General features: G+C 36.4%; 3 protein-coding genes across 4 annotated transcripts; 1 reads left to right on the top strand and 2 right to left on the bottom strand.

Moving 5' to 3' along the window:
- The first annotated feature begins 2,007 nt into the window (after positions 1-2,007).
- LOC111451716 (zinc transporter 6, chloroplastic) lies at positions 2,008-3,506 on the top strand. The gene is made up of 2 exons (XM_023092242.1): positions 2,008-2,832; positions 2,917-3,506. Exons 1-2 carry the CDS (start codon positions 2,116-2,118, stop codon positions 3,229-3,231), a joined length of 1,032 nt encoding a protein of 343 aa, XP_022948010.1. The 5' UTR covers positions 2,008-2,115; the 3' UTR covers positions 3,232-3,506.
- Positions 3,507-4,962: 1,456 nt separating this feature from the next.
- LOC111451456 (RING-H2 finger protein ATL63-like) lies at positions 4,963-6,127 on the bottom strand. Its single transcript, XM_023091891.1, has 2 exons — positions 5,102-6,127; positions 4,963-5,031 (listed from the first exon to the last, which is right to left on the bottom strand). Exons 1-2 carry the CDS (start codon positions 5,526-5,528, stop codon positions 4,973-4,975), a joined length of 486 nt encoding a protein of 161 aa, XP_022947659.1. The 5' UTR covers positions 5,529-6,127; the 3' UTR covers positions 4,963-4,972.
- A 562-nt stretch (positions 6,128-6,689) lies between these two features.
- LOC111451455 (6-phosphofructo-2-kinase/fructose-2,6-bisphosphatase-like) lies at positions 6,690-15,958 on the bottom strand. 2 transcript variants are annotated; one of them, XM_023091888.1, is made up of 25 exons: positions 15,782-15,958; positions 15,437-15,689; positions 14,939-15,218; positions 14,785-14,848; positions 14,104-14,399; positions 13,246-13,455; positions 12,226-12,435; positions 12,054-12,149; positions 11,769-11,867; positions 11,639-11,668; positions 11,164-11,217; positions 10,790-10,843; positions 10,636-10,713; positions 10,459-10,550; positions 10,310-10,367; positions 10,168-10,242; positions 9,890-9,937; positions 9,078-9,175; positions 8,055-8,130; positions 7,903-7,968; positions 7,723-7,814; positions 7,468-7,536; positions 7,290-7,353; positions 7,150-7,215; positions 6,690-7,030 (listed from the first exon to the last, which is right to left on the bottom strand). In XM_023091888.1, exons 3-25 carry the CDS (start codon positions 15,128-15,130, stop codon positions 6,953-6,955), a joined length of 2,265 nt encoding a protein of 754 aa, XP_022947656.1. In that variant the 5' UTR covers positions 15,131-15,218; positions 15,437-15,689; positions 15,782-15,958; the 3' UTR covers positions 6,690-6,952. The 2 variants fall into 2 exon arrangements, with proteins under 2 accessions (XP_022947656.1, XP_022947657.1); XM_023091889.1 differs by lacking the exons at positions 15,437-15,689; positions 15,782-15,958 and having other exon boundaries at positions 14,962-15,131.
- Between the last annotated feature and the right edge of the window lie 3,000 nt (positions 15,959-18,958).

The raw sequence follows: 18,958 nt of genomic DNA, 5'->3' as shown, positions 1-18,958 counted from the left end.
CCCTTTTTTTTTTTTTTTTTTTTTTTTTTTTTTTTTTGAATTTGAAGGATTAGTGTTGGTTGGCTCTTTATTATTTCTATATTAAATATGTCACATTTAAATGCTTGTGGCTGTCATCAAGGTGGTGGAGGGTTTTATGTATATTATTAATATTTTTGGGAACTTTTGGTAATTTTTATGATTATGTGGAAAATGTCATATAATTAATGTTTTTTTTTTCTTCTCAATAATTGGTTTCCTTATGAGACTTGTTGACGCTGGATAACAATGTTTATCAGTTATATTTGATAATCAACTCAAAAGGAAAAATATATGTGTATATTTATTTTCCCATTTTTTTAAAATTATAAATCACCATTTATCTTATTTATATCGGAGAAATTATCAAACGAATGGAGGCAGGTGAATTTACAAAAGAAGAACGTACCCATGTTTAAAAAAATCGATGACTGAAAAATTATGATTAATTCTACGGTAGAGTTTGGGTTAGATAATAAATTTATTTGGATTGGGTTTAAACAAATCAAAGCTTTTACTCGGTTGGTTCGTGATTGGATGGAACCAAATGGTTAATTTTGAGTTTCATAATTATTTATTATATATTCTCCGACCATTCTTAAAAATAATTTTTAACTATTGAGAAGGTAATATTTCAAAAGGTATATAAATATAAGTTGCAATTATAATTAAATGTTCGAAAAATATATAAACGAATTAATATTTTATTTTTATTAAAAACAAAAATACAAATTAATATTTTTTTTGGATGGGTTTAGAGTTTAGGGTTTACCATTTTAACAATTGGATTAGATCTAAAACATATTCACGAACACTTCAACCTAACTCACGAACACTCCTGGGCCTGGGCCTGTGAATTAGGGCAAAATTAGGGCAATCTGTGAGAATTGTGGGCCACTTCCCACTGGCCCAATTAAAAAAGAAACCAAATTTGAGCTTGAATTTATAAGGAGATGAGCCTAGACTACCACACGCCATGTTCAAATACAATAGACATAGTTTACCATATTTCTAGCTCCTTTCCGCTCGCCGCTACTCATAACCTAGCTACTCGAAGCTTATTATTCCTCATAGTCTATTTTCGAGGAGATCATTCCTCATAGACTAGTTTGTTGAAGTTCATCGTTCTTAACTCGTTCTAATTTTATTCATGAGTTCTAACCATTCACCTCATTGGAGATCATCTATCTCATTAAGGTTACATGAAGTGTTATGATAATCCAGTGAGCTCTTTGCTATCCATTGCAATCAATTTCAAAACATACGCATACTAACATCTAGGGTAAGATCTTATCCATCATCTCGTCATCAGATCTAAATTTGGACCATGTCTTGATAGTTTACTGTTAAAAGTTAACTGACGACGCTTTATATTGTCCACATTCTCACTAACAAGTTTAAAGAGCACTAGACAGGTCCCCATATCATAAGCTCGAAAGTCAAAGTTATATCAAATTTGGTGTTAATTGGATGCTAGACAAACACGCCAACGTTGGCATATGACTCGTTGTCATTTTGATGTGATGGTGCCAAATCAAATATGACTTAGAATGTACTATGAACATATGACTCGTTGTGTTATAGGATCAAGTTCAACGCAGTGCACAAAAATGACTAGTCATGAACACGAAATGATTTATGCCTTGATACTGTTTGAAGTCAACTTAAAGGTCAACTCTTAATAAGCATGCGAGAGCAAGCTAAGTAGGTGAATATCATTCTAATTCTCGTTGTGACATCATGAAGCACCAGTAGAACTCATAGTTATTTGTTGACACAGTACTTGTCCAAGTTGTCTTGGTTAACGTTATTATGCACAATCACTTGATAAACCTCAGTAAAGGGTCATGAACACGTTTTGAGTCGATAAAAGGCTAAACTTATCTCGACCAATGAAGAAAAACACACGTTTAGGTGACACGTGTGGTCAAGTAAAGTTGTGTTAAAAGTGAGACTAATCTTGCAAAGATGGAAATGTAATGAAATTTAAGGCAGTGGACTCCCACTCCATTTAATGCCTTCAAACCCTCAACCCACTCTTTGTCCACAAACTCAAAAACCTCCACCGCGCCCTTCTCCTCCTCCTCTCTCTCCGTCATGGCGGTCGCCGCCTGCTCCACCGACTTCATCCGCGACTCCGCCTGTCGCGACGGCCACGCCGCCGCCCACCTCAAGTTCATTTCCATCTTCCTCATCTTCTTCACCAGCGTCATCGGCGTCTCCTTACCAGTCCTCCTCACCCGTTTCTTCCACGGAAAACCCCTTTACGACAAAGCGATTCTAATCATCAAGTGCTTCGCCGCCGGCGTGATTCTCGCCACCTCACTCGTCCACGTCCTCCCCGACGCCTTCGACGCTCTCTCCGACTGCCAAGTGGCTTCCCAACACCCATGGCGGGATTTCCCCTTCTGCGGTTTGGTCACCATGATCGGCGCACTGCTGGCGCTTCTCGTCGACGTCACCGCCACGTCGCACGTCGAACACAGCCACTACAATCCGGTGGAGACAGAGGAGAAACCGAGAACCGACTCTGCAGGGGATATTGGGTTGCTGGTGTCGGTGGATTCGAAATCGGAGATTGGGAATTTAGGGGGAGGGAGTTGTCACCGGCGGCGAGAAGGGGAAGAGGAATTAGTGAAATTGAAGCAGAAACTCGTGTCTCAAGTTCTTGAAATTGGGATTATTTTCCACTCTGTAATAATCGGAGTTACGATGGGAATGTCCCAAAATCAGTGCACAATCAAGCCTCTGGTGGCTGCTCTTTCATTTCATCAAATCTTTGAAGGAATGGGCCTCGGCGGCTGTATTGCTCAGGTAATTAATTAATGAACTATCTATACAACTAAAACATGAATCAAGATAATCTCCATGGAATTAGAGGATTGTGGTTTGTTGCAGGCAGGATTCAGCTTCACAACGACCTCGTATATGTGTTTCATGTTCTCAGTAACAACGCCAATGGGGATAGTATTAGGGATGGTGCTGTTTTCAATAACAGGGTACGACGACAGCAGCCCCAAGGCGTTGATCATGGAGGGATTATTGGGTTCATTTTCGTCGGGGATTCTAATATACATGGCTCTGGTGGATCTAATAGCAGTAGATTTTTTCCACAACAAGATGATGAGCTCAAATCAAGGGCTGAAGAGGGGTTGTTTTGTGGCGTTGTTGCTCGGGTCGGCGTCCATGTCGGTGTTAGCTTTGTGGGCGTGAGATTGGATGATGGAAGATTATGAGGCGCCATTGGAGAGGAGAAGCAAGGTCGAAAGAGGTGAAGAAGATAGACGCAATGCATGTAAAGTGATATTGGTTTCCATGTCATGAACCAACTAGGGGATTGGTTTGAATAGGCAAAGAGAGTGATAAAGATAGGAAAGGAGGATTAAAGTGGTGAATAAAGATGGTTGGGGGGATTGGAATTTCATTATATTTTACGTATACAGAATGAAGTGGGAATGGAAAGTTTGTGAATAATGCGCCTTTTCTCACTTAAACTTTTTTTTTCATCTTCTTTTTCTTCATAAAATGGCGTTTTTGGTTTAAAGCAATGGAGGATTGTATACTCCATCATATAATAAACTAAAACAATGCTGTTTTTTCCTTACTTTCTTTGAATAAGACATCCAAGTTTTTTAAATAAATTAAGAAAGATTAGTTTAAAAAAACAAATTAATAAGTAAAGCCTTTTTAAAATCTATTGGCGCTTGTGTTAGGAATCGCGACTCTCCACAATAGTATGATATTGTCCACTTTGAGCATAAGTTCTCATGACTTTGCTTTGGGCTCTCCAAGAAGTCTCGTACCCAATAGAGGTAGTATTTCTCACTTATAAACTCATGATGTTTCACTAAATTAACCAATGCGGGCCTCACTCCTAATAATCCTCGACCATTTGTCTCCGTATCTGGCTGCCAACAGTAGTCATGCATCATATTTGGAAAACTACAACCAAGACAGAAAAGTCATGGTAGACTTCCACTAGCCATTCTTTTTTTTAGGAAAAAAATTAATTAAAATTTAATTCGTAAGTATTTCAATGTTATTTTATATATTGGTTCTTATCACTTTATATTCTATTTGAAATTGTGTTTCAAGAATTTTTTAAAGAAAATGTATGAATAATTTTTCTAAAGAAATGATTAGACAATAAATTTTAAAAATTGGTAACGATTCATTGGACATTTTTGAAATTTAGAGCGTTACGGTAAGATTTAGTAAACACATACATAAAAGTTTCCAACAAATAGATCTAAAATTTGCAATATAATAGAAGAGGACGATGGATTGACTAGTGTTGTGCATAGAAGAAAAAGAAGAATAGAGGATAACAACATGACGAAACATTCACGAGAAGACGTCCAAGTTTGTGATACTTGCCAAGATATGGATCATAATAAAGACCGACAAAAGAGGAACAATTTCTAACTCTCTCTCTCTCTCTCTCTCTCTCTCTCTCATCCTAGACACACAAACCTAGACTTTTTGGACCCAAATGCCTCTTCATCTTCCACATTTGACTCTTCCACTCTGAGACTTTCTTACATTCATTCCATCTATTAGGGGTACAAGAATATAACATTTCTATACATCAACAACGGTTTCATCATGTCTTAAAGGCTAAACATTATAACATTTATGTCTTTGATAAATTAGAGATAAGAAAGAAGGGAGAATGTTTCTTTCCGGGGAGTGGAGAATGAGTTGTAGCTCAAGATAATTTCAGAACAAGGTAAATGAAAAGGCACAAGTTTTTTACAGATGGTTTGGAGAGAGCATCCTTGTGTATACAAATGGAGAATAGGCAAACATGGAATCCATGAATTGTGATTTCATTTTCTGAGGAAACCCAGAGGACATTTCTGAAGATGAAGATGAAGAATCTGAAGATTTTCCTCTAATTCATTCTAACGTCGTTGCTGCTACCCACCGACAGCAATCTGCGGTTCATTTTCACTCAGTTCCAAGTTATTACCAATTCCACTCCTTGAGTAATCATGGCGAGCAACTGGAACCCTACAAATAGGACAATTGGAATGAGAACTCAGCCACATGTCGATGCACTCGACGTGAAAGACGTGCTTACACTTGGGCAAGCTCCTCCCAATCTCATTCTCTTCGAATAAGCTCAAGCAAATGACACATTCCAATCCAATTTTGCACTGGTTTTCCGACACATAAATGAAAAGAGGGATTGTGGAGATCACAGAGGCATCGAGACCTTTGGTGGGAGAGCGAGCAGGGGGAGTATGGTCAAATGATATGGAATGAAAATGGTGCAAGCGAGGCTGGCCGAGCACTTGAGAGACGGCAATAGAGCTGCGTCCCTGGTGACGGGCCTGGGAGAGGAACCATTTGGCATAGATGTGGAGGAGAAGGACGAAGATGGTCACAAGAAGCAAAGAAATCAAAGCAGCTAGCATTACACTTCCATTGTATGAGAGAAGGCTCCTGAAGGCATGACCAAGTGGATAAAAAGATGAAAAACTGAGTGATTGTGCAGAGTTGAACATGCTTCTAAGAGAAAGAGGGAGGAGGATTGAGGTTATGGATGGATTGGATTAAGATTGATTAAAGATATAAGGGAAGGATGGAAGAGAGGGTGTACCATGGATCTTGCTGATTCCCATGAGAAAAAGATTACGTGAAACTGAAGTCATTGGTTAAAGTGGAGAAATTTATATAATAATGAGGCCTGAGATTGGGATATGTGGATGTGGTAGTTGGAAGACGTTAGTCTTTGTCTTTATGAAATGATTACATAATATACCAACGATGGGAGATGGAGAAAGACCATAATCCCAAGAAACCCAGAAATGGAGGCCTCGTGAAGGCGACGGCAGCAACAAGCAGGAAGCAGGATTCCTAATTCTAATATTCATTTTTGTACCATCATATTTGACTAAATATATACTAAATTCAGTAAAAACCCAAAATGTTAAAGAACTAAAGCACAGCCTATTTGTTTAACACCAGAGCAGCATGAATCGAAAAGGATGTCTTCAAGATGTTGCGTTCAAGAGAGTTAATTTCGCAAGGGTGCCTTGGATCATCAAATGACTGTATTGCATTTAATTTTAATAGATTTAAAATCACTCAAACAAATAAGAAAAAGTTACCTCAGGTTGAATTTGGCCCACTTGGGGGGGGGAAGGAAGCTGGGAAGATAGGTCTCCTCGAGTCAAATCTTTTTGCTTCCTGATTTATAGATCAACCGGTGAGTTTGCTTCTACAATCTCTCATCACAATCATTCACCTGAAGGAGCTCATGAAAGGTAAAAGTAAATTGAAAATTTCAGGAAAAGCTTCTTACCTGATGGAGAAAATTGCTTTCTCAAATACCTCGAAGTATAATAGATTGAAGAAAACATACCGAATACTGAAAAAATGAAAACACGAATGTGTATACCGTGCAAGCGGTTCGATCAAGGAGTATGCTATCTCCACGGCAAAGTTAATAGCCATACCATTTTTGCATACTCCAATTTTTTTAACTATTATGTCTGGCTTGGATACCTCTCGCCTACAGACTGCCGTTTTGATTTTTTATCTTTGATGGGTCAAAGTAGACCGTAACCAAATAGCTAACTTTTGCCTCCATAAGAACAACGACCTGTTAATATCGATATTTTTACCATCTAAAACTTCCTTCATTTTAATAATTGAACAAAATATAGATGGAATAGAACTCCTCCAAGTCCTGTTTGAATGGAAGAGAATTTTGTTCATCAATCCCACCCTGCCTGAGCACGAGTTACATTCATACACATCACTGTTACAAAAATGAACATGAGTTCTCATCACATTAGCATCGGAGGTCAATGATAAGTGAGGCACAATTTATGACGCCAACATCTTGGTAATGAATGAAAATTAAAAGAATGCATAGGATTTTCTCAAAGAACATGAGAATTATAGAATAACATCCAGGGATATGTTAGTCCATAAGTTTGTATCTTTTTTCTTGCACACCCGTGACTCCCATTTGTATCTCAATTATTGTATGAAGCGGGACCTGCCAAAATTGAACCGGAGCATTTTAAACCATTCTAGTTGAGACCCCTAGCATTCACTCGCTCCTAAATATTGATGTTGAAAATATAAAAAGTGATTGTTAATTATCTGCACAATTACCTCAATGTGTGGAATTTCTTTCAGGGGCCTATCAGCAAAATAAGCATACAACGCTCTCAAGACCGCCTGTAATCAAAGACAAAATAGAAAGGTAACCACCTGTAAATATGGACGATGGAATGGTTAAAACATTAGTTTACCTGATGAGAAATAACGACAACAGGTGCCCGTTGTCTTTCAAGCTCAATAATTACTGGTTCAAGCCTGTGTCATTAACATTAATGGCCCCAGAAAGTAAAACAGGCATTAGCCATAACTAACGAAGATAAAATAATGAGAATGTTTGAAGCTTTGGGTAAAAAAAGAAACATTGTGCACCTTTGGATAACATCCAAATAAGATTCTCCACGAGGATATCTATATCTCAATTTATCCTTCTTACGTGCTCTGCAAGTGAAAAATGTAAGGAATTGCCAATGGGCAAAGAGTGTTACAGTAAATAGAGGAACAACTTCCACGACTAGCAAAGAAGCTCACTGAATTATCATAACGAATATCTGGCGGAAATAAACATCCATTAAAATTATGCAGGAAAAGAGACGAAGATCAAGGGGAAGGGGAGGTTGCACATACTCATATTCCTCGGGCATGTTTTTCTTTATCTCTTCATAAGTCATTCCATCACAAACTCCAGCATATATCTCATCAAGTGCACGCCATTGAATCTAATAGAAGGAATAACCATAGAGCATTTTATACATGTGCGTACAAGTGAGAGTTGTTGAGCATTAATCTTTCAGATAGCAAGCTAACCTTGGGGAATCCTCCACCAATAGGACTCGCTGTCAAAATTGTTCGCTGGAGTGTGCTGGTCCAAATCTAATCCACGGCAAAGTCATAAAGGATGACATTAGAGTTTTAAATAACCAGACGCAAATTCACTCGCATTGAAATTTTGGGCTTACAGAGGCAGCCCGTTCAGACTTCAGTCGTTTTTCAACAAAGTTAGCAAGCTTCTTTGAATAAACTTTTCCAGCCTCACTGCCGAAAGAAGTAAATCCCAATTCAATATTTTAACAGGAACCAATTTTGAGATTGAAAAATAAGAAAATAAGACCAATTATGTTACAATATCAAAGAGAAAACATACAGGTTATAGCATTTCAAGAAGGCCATCTCCCTCCTTCAAAATTAATCCCCAAAATTTTGCCCAAACCCCAAACTCACTTTATTTATAACCATCCACCCTAACCAACTTCTTAGATAATTACAAATATGCCACACCTATTGTCCAAATAATATTCTCAATATTTCACAATTAGTACTTCTAACATATTCATAAAGCCAAGTATTGTTTTGAAAATCCAACTTGAGCATGCGATACAAGCACTGGAAAATTTATTTATCATTATACTTGTTCATAAAGAGCTACTGAGCCTTAGCAAAATTGGTCAAATATCAGACAAAAAATTGAGGAAGTTTAGGGGCAAAGGTTCCTCTATATTTTTACACAAAAGCAAATACTGCCCTACATTTATATAGGTTACTAACTTGACACACGACACTTTTGAGGGAAGCTAAAAAGGAAATTGGAAAACCTATATGGAAAGAAAACAGAAACAAGAAAGAAAGAAAAAGTAAACCAAAAAAGGAAAAAAATGGGACTTGAGCAAAATAGAAATAACCATCAAATATTTCTCTCTTGAACGACGTGAAACCTAAACTCATTCTGATTTAATTCTTCTGCACACAAATACATCATCAAAATATTCTTCTTGAACAGTTCGACTTCTTGCCTACATTAACTTTTTTTTTTACTGTCCCTAGTTAATATAATATTATGTCATCTAAGAAAAAATGGTGGCAGGTTCAACAGAGAAATCTCTCCTTCCATAAGTATAGATACTAGATACAATAAATTACCTTAAAATATTTTGTGATGTAAGAACATAAAAACTTTATCTCTACACCTGTTTTCTTATGCATACCTTAATTCAGTGTCGCCTCCGATCCTACCTCTAACATTATCCATACTCTCACCATGCCTAGTGAGCAATATTGGTCGCGGAGTGAGATGGGTATTCACCTGCACCATATTAAATAAAATATTTGATGAGAACAAAAAGAAGTTCGTAGAGTACATAATAAATTACTTGATGAGATGACTATTCACCTGCCCCATATTAAATAAAATATTTGATGAGAACATAAAGAAGTTCGTATGAGTACATAATGATATATTAATACACAGATCCTTTTTTGTAGTACATCAAAAATAGATCCTACAAAAAAATGTCAAAATCTGAATCGAAGCAACAATCATCAAACAAATTCCACAGGGTCCACCAGTTGGGTTTTCAATTAGCAAATCGTATACTCAAGATTCCAATTTTCAAAATGAGCTATTCATACAGTGACATCACCTTGAGCCCTTTTAGATCTAGTGGTTATTGAAATCCCTCTCCTTTATTTGTAATATAATTTTTTTAAAAAGGAGTTTTATTGAGCCATTCTGTAAATTTGCTAACGCTCATTAGCAATTCTAAAGGCTAAGCTTTGTCCATATGTACCCTCCTTCGGTAAAAAGCTCATTAACACTCGCATAGAAGTCCTATGATAAAAAATTATGAAAATGGACAAAACAGGGTGATCGAGCAAAGACGGTGCGAGGGGCTTTAGACTCATGATAAGACTAAAATTCATTAAATTCAAACTAGAATTTATAGAGCCTCGAATGAATTAAGAATGTCTACATTTTTTTTATCATAATAAAAAAAATTGATCAAAGGGGAGATCATACCAAGAAAAAGACAATTCGTCCGGGGAGATACCCACTGATGTTGTTGACCTGAATAAGCAAATATATACTTTTGAGAATACCAAAATTATCAAGTGAGATAAATCCTATATGCGCTTGATCTAAACAAAATAACCACACCGCTACTCTCTTTTGAAAATAATAGTGACTACAAAATAACCACCCTACAATATCATAAGTTAGAAATGAAATAACGCAAACGAGGAATTGAAAAATATGAAGTAACAAAGGCACAAAAATCACAGAAGAGATAAACTCACTTGTATCTGTCCTCCATGGCCACTAACCATGTCAATCATTTTAATATAAGATCCCTCTTCAACAGGTTCATAAACCTGACATAAGAGAAAATTTAGATTTTTCAACATATACCAGAAAAATAATAATATCTAAGAGAACTACTTTTTCATAGTTGTCCAGTCGAGCTTTGAAGTCGCGATATCCAGCCTCAAAATCCGGCCTACAAGAAGGGAAAAAAAACACTAACTGTGTTCCAAAAAAGAAACAGACTAAATTCCAAAAAGAATGAATTAAGTGCTTGGGAAACATACTCATCAGCATAATCAGGACTTTGTTGTATTTTAAGACGTATATTCCTTTCAATGATGCGCTGATCATTGCATAGAGTTTCTAGAAAAATGATCTGCAATTGAAAGATAAAGAAGGATGAGATTACTTAATACTTTTGGAATTCTTCACTACAATTACAGGTATGATCATCATTATACCCGACATTTTCCTTCAGCCAATTTCATCAACATGTTTCTCCGTTTCCTAGTACTGTTTGTGGCATCAAATATTCCAACCTAAATTAATTTAGCATTAGCAAAATAAAACCATTAGTTTAATCCACGTAATAGACGTAACAGTGGAAAACCTTACCTGGCCACCTTCCTGCATCCAAGATATCATATCCTCCATAGCTAGAGCTGCTACCTAGCAGCAGGTGATATATTAAAACTATTTACACAGAGAAAATATTAACATGGTGTTAACCTTACCAATAATCCATGTTAGTCAAGTAAACTTGAAATTGCATCTTTTTGTTTTACAGTAGGAAGGTTTGGTGACTTTCTTAAGATAATGGATCCCTTTCGTTTTTCTTTTTTGGTAGGGGGTGGGGGGTTCCATCTTTTAGGGTAAGTGACGTTCCCAATATAAATGTTAAATTAAATAGATGAAGCAGTAGACAAATTGGAGGCGAATGAAATCCCACTTTCTTTATCTATAACATGTCATCAGTTTCTAGAATTCACCTCATTACGTGCCTCCATGCCTTCTGGATTGTCAGCTCGGAAAAAGTCAGCAGACTGCACATTCAGAAAAGCTTTTCACATAAAAGAGCATCAAAGTGGCATCCTCTTGTGGACACCATAATCACCAACAGAATGAAGTATGAGTAAATAAATCTATGAAACATTTTGGTTTCCTATAAAAAAAAATAATAAAAAAAAAAAGAAGAAACAGAACAAAACAAACTTTAAAAGTGCCATCAATTGTACGAGTAAACTAGGTGGCCTAATGGCAGTCTTTGAAGAGAGAAGTCCTGAAAATTCAGTCCTACCCGCACAAGTTTATGTGCCCTCCTGAACCATTCCTTGTCCATCTAGTCATAATTGATCGGCTAATAATTGATAGAGTTTTCCCCCAAGCATTATCAATAGTTAATTAAGTAATATTGAAATTGAAGAATTGACAAGTCAAAATTGTGCATCATATTTGAAGACACACCTGATTAGTCCCATGTTTAAGGCGTCGGTACTGTTACAACAAAGAAAACATATTTATATTGAACTCTAAAAGTTCATTCATCATATAATATAATATAAAACAATGCATAAGAGTTATGAGAAAGTCGAACCTTGCCAACGTTGAAATGCTTTGTCTCATGACCTAACCAACGAAGATATCTCGTAAGCTTAGCAGCTGTAAAAGTCTTGCCTCGAGCTGGCAAACCAACCTAATCCACATCAAAAAGTCGTGAGAGCATTTTCAGTCTTGAAACTACCTAACTACTAATGAAAAAGTGAAAATTTGTCACCAAATACTACTATAGCCCTTTAGCCTATTATTACAATGGGTAGTCCACCTCACCATATCTACAACTCGATAATTAATGATATTTTAGAAAAACCATTCATCCTACCAAAACAATCGCCAAATGTCTATCCTCCTTTGGTCCAAGCATTTGATCAGCAATAGCTGCAGCAGCAACAGCTCCAGCCGCTGCTGGCATTGAATTCTATTAACAAACAAGAAAATATAGAAGATAAATAATATGACTTGTAGTATTGAGAAACGAAAAATCAAATACCAACCTTAGACTCTGTATCCAATTTCAGATCTGCAAAGAAAGCGCTAGTACTAGGTGATTTAACAAGCCTAGGGGATCCAACACCTCGATCCACAAAAAGCCCCCTATGACTGTCTTGCTTTGGCAAATGAGAAAACGTCCCTACCGACTTTGATTCAACCATTCCAGAACCCATATACATCTTGGATGGATCAGGAACAATGATTGTCATATCCTACATAAGCAACAACCAAAAACTAAACATGACAGAAAATACGATAGACATACAAAAAGTAAACATTCTGCCATTGATGAGAAAAAAGAAAAAGCCTATTTACAGTTTAGATATCAATTTCATATCTCCAATGAGTCAAGGATGAACAAGTAAACAAACTAGCAAAACATGGAGATGTTTCGGTGTATTTGTTTTAAGATTGAAATTCTGAAATTGCTTCCATTGTTTTTCATTTTTAAGCCAGTTTGAAAATACTAATTCTAAGAGTAAACAAAACTGGACTCACTTATTCACTACCAAGAGGCCGTATCAATAGCCATGAAACTATCCAGCCTTTATAAAGTGAACTATCCAAAGCAGAAAATGAAATCAAACAACCAAGAAACTAAATAATAATTTTAGAAAAGATGGTTCATATTCTTGTATTTCAATTGATTTGATTTCCATATCATATAAAAATATAACACGTTTAAATCAAATGATATGGAAAACTTAACTTACATTATATATGAATGGAAAATTAAACCATCAAAAAAGAAAATAGATAAAAACAGTAAAATAGTGTTTTTGTTCTCTACTCTCCTTTTTTCCTTGAAAACTGTTAAAAAGTATCCTGATGAACAAGTTTTTTAAACAAGGATATTATGCATTTCTAAAAATATTTCGTTATATATGAGTTTCAAATAAAGATGCAATGAAATAAAATTAATCCAGTTGCATCAAGTGTCCAAACATTTTGATGTCTTACACTCTAATTATTGCTTACAATAGAATTGAAATTTAATATATACATTACAAACAAGAAAACACCTTCACAGTTGCTGGTTGATCCCCAAGAATACTGCTCTCCTTAGATGATGATGTATTCCCTACCTTATCGGCATTGGAATGAACCCCAAAACCAGTTAATGATCTAGGAGTCTCTGTCAAGTTAGCTGCATAGACATGACCTGAGTTTGATGAAGGAGCTGGGACCACATAGTGTTCAAGATCAAGCTCCAAGCTAGCAGATGAACTATTCTGTAAAGGCAAGAGAAAAGACAGAGGAAGAAGGTATAAATATTTTTTTCCTTAAAATTAGATTATTAAAACTTTGCTTCTAATACACACGGAAAAAATACCAATTCCATTACTTACTTCCCATTGTATTTGAAATGCAAATATCGAATGCAAACAAGCTGAAATATCTAAATATAATTTGAAATAAATGTGTCCTTGACATCTCTATGTTTTAGTTTAAAGTTAAAGACATTTTAGTCGTATTCGTTTCATTATGTTTTAGTTTTAAGTTACTGACATTTCAGTCATCTTCGTTTCATATATTGACTGTGTTACACATCATTTTCATGCATTTTAGATGAAGGATGTGATAAGTCATTCCTTTTGACATGTCTAAAATAACTTTGCATTGTTGCACATCACTATAAGGAACTAATCAAATGCTAAAACAATGAAAGTTGAAGTACATACTGAACAGAAAAACATAAATCAACGGGAAAAAGATGTACAACTAATCAAATCCTACTAATTTGTTTTCTCCAAGACTTAATTGCGAGTGGTAATAATATACTGGCAAGCGAAACTTTCTTTAAAACAGAATAATTTTCAATGGAACATTGTATATGCAACGATTTTCCCCCCTTTTTGTGGGGGGAGGACAAAAGATACCTCAGGACCAGTCTCTGACGATGAGTTTATGCTCACATCAGGAATTCCACGAGCAGCTGAAGGACGAAGATTGTCCTGATAAGCCCTCCAACTTGCAGCAAGATCAAAAGGTGAAACCCTGTCTGCTTTAATGAACACTCTGTACTCCAAAACTTCATCAGCACCCAACCTGAAAAGGGCCATCCTGGTATCCCCTTGCAACATTCCTCCTAAAAATAGTCGGTTGGGACCCTCCTCGACTATACAAGGTGAATTGCTATACTTCGGCTTCAACAGGAACTTGAAATCCAATGATTCTGAATTCAACAGTGTAGATGAAATGAAAATTTTTTTTTTTTTGAAATGTACAGGAAAAGTTTGGAAATGTTTTAAGTCTTTTGTAATTTTACCTCCATTAGATGGACAGGAGGTTTTGATGTTTTATAAACACAATTCAAGTTCATACAACTACAGTAAAGAGATTAAAAATCCACATTATTATACCCTATTGAAGCACGACAAATAAGCTAGCAAGACTAATTCATTTTGAAAAAACAGAACATGGATTAAAAAAAGGACCTCATAACCTTAATATCCCTATGTTTTTTTTATCACCAAAGTAACTCTTCACCGTCCACCGCCCATCCCCCACACCCCAACCCCTCCTAACAGGCGATCAATAGGAAAGTGAATGATACTTACCATGATTAGGAGGAACAACAAAGCTCAATTCCCACATTGATGCTGATTCACGTTCTAAGGAGAGCTATGGCACCATAGAAGTTAAATTCAATATTAGAGATTGTTGTAAACCGAAGCTTAATATAAAGGGTAATAATGGAAAGAGAACGGTTACAGCTTTAGATGAATCCCACGAACCAACAAGCGGAGCAGAGCCATAAATATGAGGAACGAGCTCGCCTTTGAGTTTAAAATTCTCCATCTTCAAGGAAACATAGAGCTGCCCACCCGCTTGGTCTAGGTTTTCCTCTCGCTCTTCACTCCCATGAGACCCACCATCCAAATTCTTGGACGCACCGGCACCCATTCTCTTCCAGCCGGTTCAATGAATTGCTGCCGCCAGAAAATTTCCAGTACAGAAGTGAGATTTGGCACGAACAGAAACTATCGCCAATCTAGGAAACAAGTTGAAGCCATAAAAAAGTGGAGTTAGATTCTCTTCTATTTCGTTGGCTTGCGGAATTGGATAAAAGCGCGAGAGGGACGAGAGATGGAGAATAAAAGTGATGAAATGGGCAGTTCGCGCGTTTCCGCGATCAGTTCGATCTTTCTTTTTCTCTTGCCGATAAGAACGGAATCAAACAGAGAAAGACAGAGAGAGACCATGAAATACCTCACTGCTTGTTAGGCTTTGTTAGTTAAAGACGATGGCCCAGCACTGCCACGGATGCGAATTTGATGAGTTCTACTCCGCTACACGACGGTGCATCGACAAAAACCGTTCCGAGCTTAATGGGCTAAGATTGCACCCAACTCTTTGGACCAACCGATCTTCGCCTTAATGGGCTAAGATTGCTCCCGAATCGAATAAGGAAAATTAGGGTTTTGACAAATCGATCACCATCAGCCCACATGTGTGAATCTTCCTGTAATTTTAACAGCAAAAGATGAGATTCTTAAATAAAACGCCCGAAGATGAGGAAGAGATTAGGGCTTTGATAAATCGATCACCATATACCTCTGCTTTTCATTAAATTTTAGTTGATCGCATGAAAATTTATACTACTTTTGCAAACCATCCATTGATCCAGAATTGGAGTTCACAATAAATCTGTTCAACATCTACTGAACCCCTCCATTAATCCGAAAGTTGAGATTTCCAGTTCTTTCCCATGCATTTTCAATTTCTGTCCAGATCGCTCCGGATTCGCCTTTGCAATTGAGTTGAAGGAAGCCATTGTCGTCATGACAGATTAAAAACAATATATTCAGCGTAGATCTAGGCCCAAGTGAGAGTGAATTCTTCTACTTCTATATTTATATAATGGAAGAGTTCGAATAAAAAAAATAGAAGTTTTTTTTATTATCAATTTACCAATTTAGTTTTAAAACTTTAAATTTTTTCTATAAATTTTTTTATTTCAATTTTCAAACATTTAAATATTTTAAGTTCGTCCTTTAATACAGTTTAAGACTCTTGATTATAGGCTAATATCATGCATTATTGAGGATAATTAACCTTTGTTTAACATATGTATCATATTTGACATTGATCATTGGCTAATATCATGTATCCATTGACAACTAGTCCTATCCCCCTACCCAAGGTTATATACTCTGAGTTATTGTTATTTCTCTCTTGTTTGCTTATATAACGTCTATTTCAAAAATCTCTCTCTGCCCTCGTTTTCTAAAACCTTCTCTTAAAATCGAGACCTGAGGCTCGAGCATACGTCGCTTGGGCGTAGGCGATGCAATAACTAATTGCCTTAACTCACTTGTTATTGGAAAATGAGTGCCGCACAATCGCAAGTCCGCTGCCATCAAGGGTGCGATTGTGACAGTGTAGGTGTTGGTGGTTTTAGCAAATAGTCTCATAGTATCATAGCCAGACACCGGATGGTATGTCAACAAGCCCTCAAAAGGGGTGGATTGTGAGATCCCACTTCGGTTTGAGAGAGGAATGAGACATCCCTCACTAGAGTGTGTGAAAACCTCTTTTTTAATAGACACGTTTTAAAACTGTGAGGATTGTGAGATCCCACTTCAGTTTGGGAGAGGAATGAAACATCTCTCGCAAGAGTTGTGTGTGAAAACTTCTTTCTAATAGACACGTTTTAAAACTGTGAGGCTGACAAATATGTATAACAGACTGCAGTAGGCTTGGATTATTACAAATTGTGTTAGCTACTCCACTTTTTCGTGAATAAAATTCAAAGTTATATCTATTAAATTAATTAATTTAAACCTTTTTAAATCTACCCGACACAATATTTAAAGTCGGATGATTTATTAGACATTTTATAAATAATTGGTGCAATTTAAAATATCCAATTTTAATCGAAGGTGGTGATAATGTAAATGGGTGGTCATAACTTCCACTGGGCTGCGTCTTGTCTGTTTTCTGAACCACCTTAATTATAACTTGCATGCTATTGGTTCGAACATCTTAGGCTTTGTCTCTACGTAACCTCTCTCCAATAGCCATTAAAGTTTTTTTTTTTACTAACATTTTTGGTCGGTAACTACCTTTTAAAAAAAAGTAATTAACAAAAAGAGACCATAAAATTTTTTTTTACTTGAATGAGTTACCACAGCTAGTAGATATTATTCGCTCTTTTGGTTACGTATGCAATACAACTGGAATTTTACAATTCAAATTCTTATTTATTTGAATTAGTCAAATTACGGTCAGAGCAGATATTATGTGCTTTAGCCTGGTACGTATGCAGTATAAGTTTACGCACATGTTTCATTCCCCTCTCCAATCGGGATGAGATCTCACAATTAAAATTATTATTTACTTGAATTAGTCAAACCACCGCTAGGAGATATTGTCTGCTTTGGCACGTTACGTATGCCATATAAGTTTCTACACCATGTTTTCATTCCTCTCTTCAATCGATGTGAGATCTCACTGTGATGTCCCACATTCGTTGGGGAGAAGAACAAACCACCATTTATAAGGGTGTGGAAACCTTCCCCTAACAAACACGTTTTAAAGCTTTGAGAAAAAGCCTAAAGAGGACAATATCTGCTAGCGGTGGATTTGGGCCGTTACACTCACAGTTTACTCCCTTAAGGGCCGAGCAAGCTTTCCAACCAATGTGGGATCTCACAATCCATCTCCTTGGGGGCCAGAGTCTTCGTTGGCACACCACTCGGTGACTGACTCTAATACCATTAGTAATAGCTCAAACTCACCGCTAGCAGATATAGTTTGTTTTAGCTCATTACATATTATTGTCAACCTCACGATTTTAAAACGCGTGTGCTATAAATTTTTTTTCACATTTGATAAGAAATGTTTCATTTCCGTCTTCAACCAATATGGATTCTTAGATCTGTGACTTTTAGTTGCTCGTGAGGAGAACAAATTGAATTTTTCCCCTTTAAAAGTAAAGTATTTGACTTGTACTCATTTAAAAAGATACGATACATATCATTTTTCCACCACGTCCAAATACTTCACCATCTACATAGTTTTCAAGGACCACTCTTAACTTAAAGTTTACATTTTTTTTAATATTAATTATATATACAATTATATACCAATTCGAACATAGCTTAACTAGTACTTTTCACCAATAAAATATATGTTTGAATCTCATCACTCCCATAAAAGTATGATGTACAATGTATCATCATATTCTCGAGAACGTAAAGCCTAAACACCGATATCTAAACGGGTATGAATTACATCACTCCAAGAACATATGATGATTTTCCACTATTACCCTTGGTTATTTTAGAAGAGAACCGTTCATCTCACTCAGTGGTCATAACCCAACTAGGGTCCCTCGGTGTCATGTATTTTTCAAGGCGGATAACAAAGTTGAAAACTTGACGAGAACAATTCATATTTATTTTATTTATTTATTACTCCATAATTCACCTTTAAAAACCTACCAATATGAATTAAAAAAAAACATGGATTAAATTGGTGGCCTTGTTCTTGAGAAAAAAACAAAAAACAAAAAACCAAACATGTCTCCTCTTTTAACCCATCATTATTGGAGGCTATGCCGGTTGGTGGTATTCATGGGGTACCTGTCTTAATTGCGACTTCTCGTACTGGCAATTCATTGTGAGGCCACAATTTTGACACCAATTATTACCCATGTGGACGTGGGCTGGCTGTCCCGAAACAAAATAGTTTAGTTTCAATAGAAATGTCTCTTACTTATCTTAACCG

The sequence above is a fragment of the Cucurbita moschata genome, unplaced genomic scaffold (genome assembly GCF_002738365.1).
Source record: "Cucurbita moschata cultivar Rifu unplaced genomic scaffold, Cmos_1.0 Cmo_Scf00013, whole genome shotgun sequence".
Taxonomy (NCBI): domain Eukaryota; kingdom Viridiplantae; phylum Streptophyta; class Magnoliopsida; order Cucurbitales; family Cucurbitaceae; genus Cucurbita; species Cucurbita moschata.
This window is presented reverse-complemented; position numbering and strand designations above follow the sequence as displayed.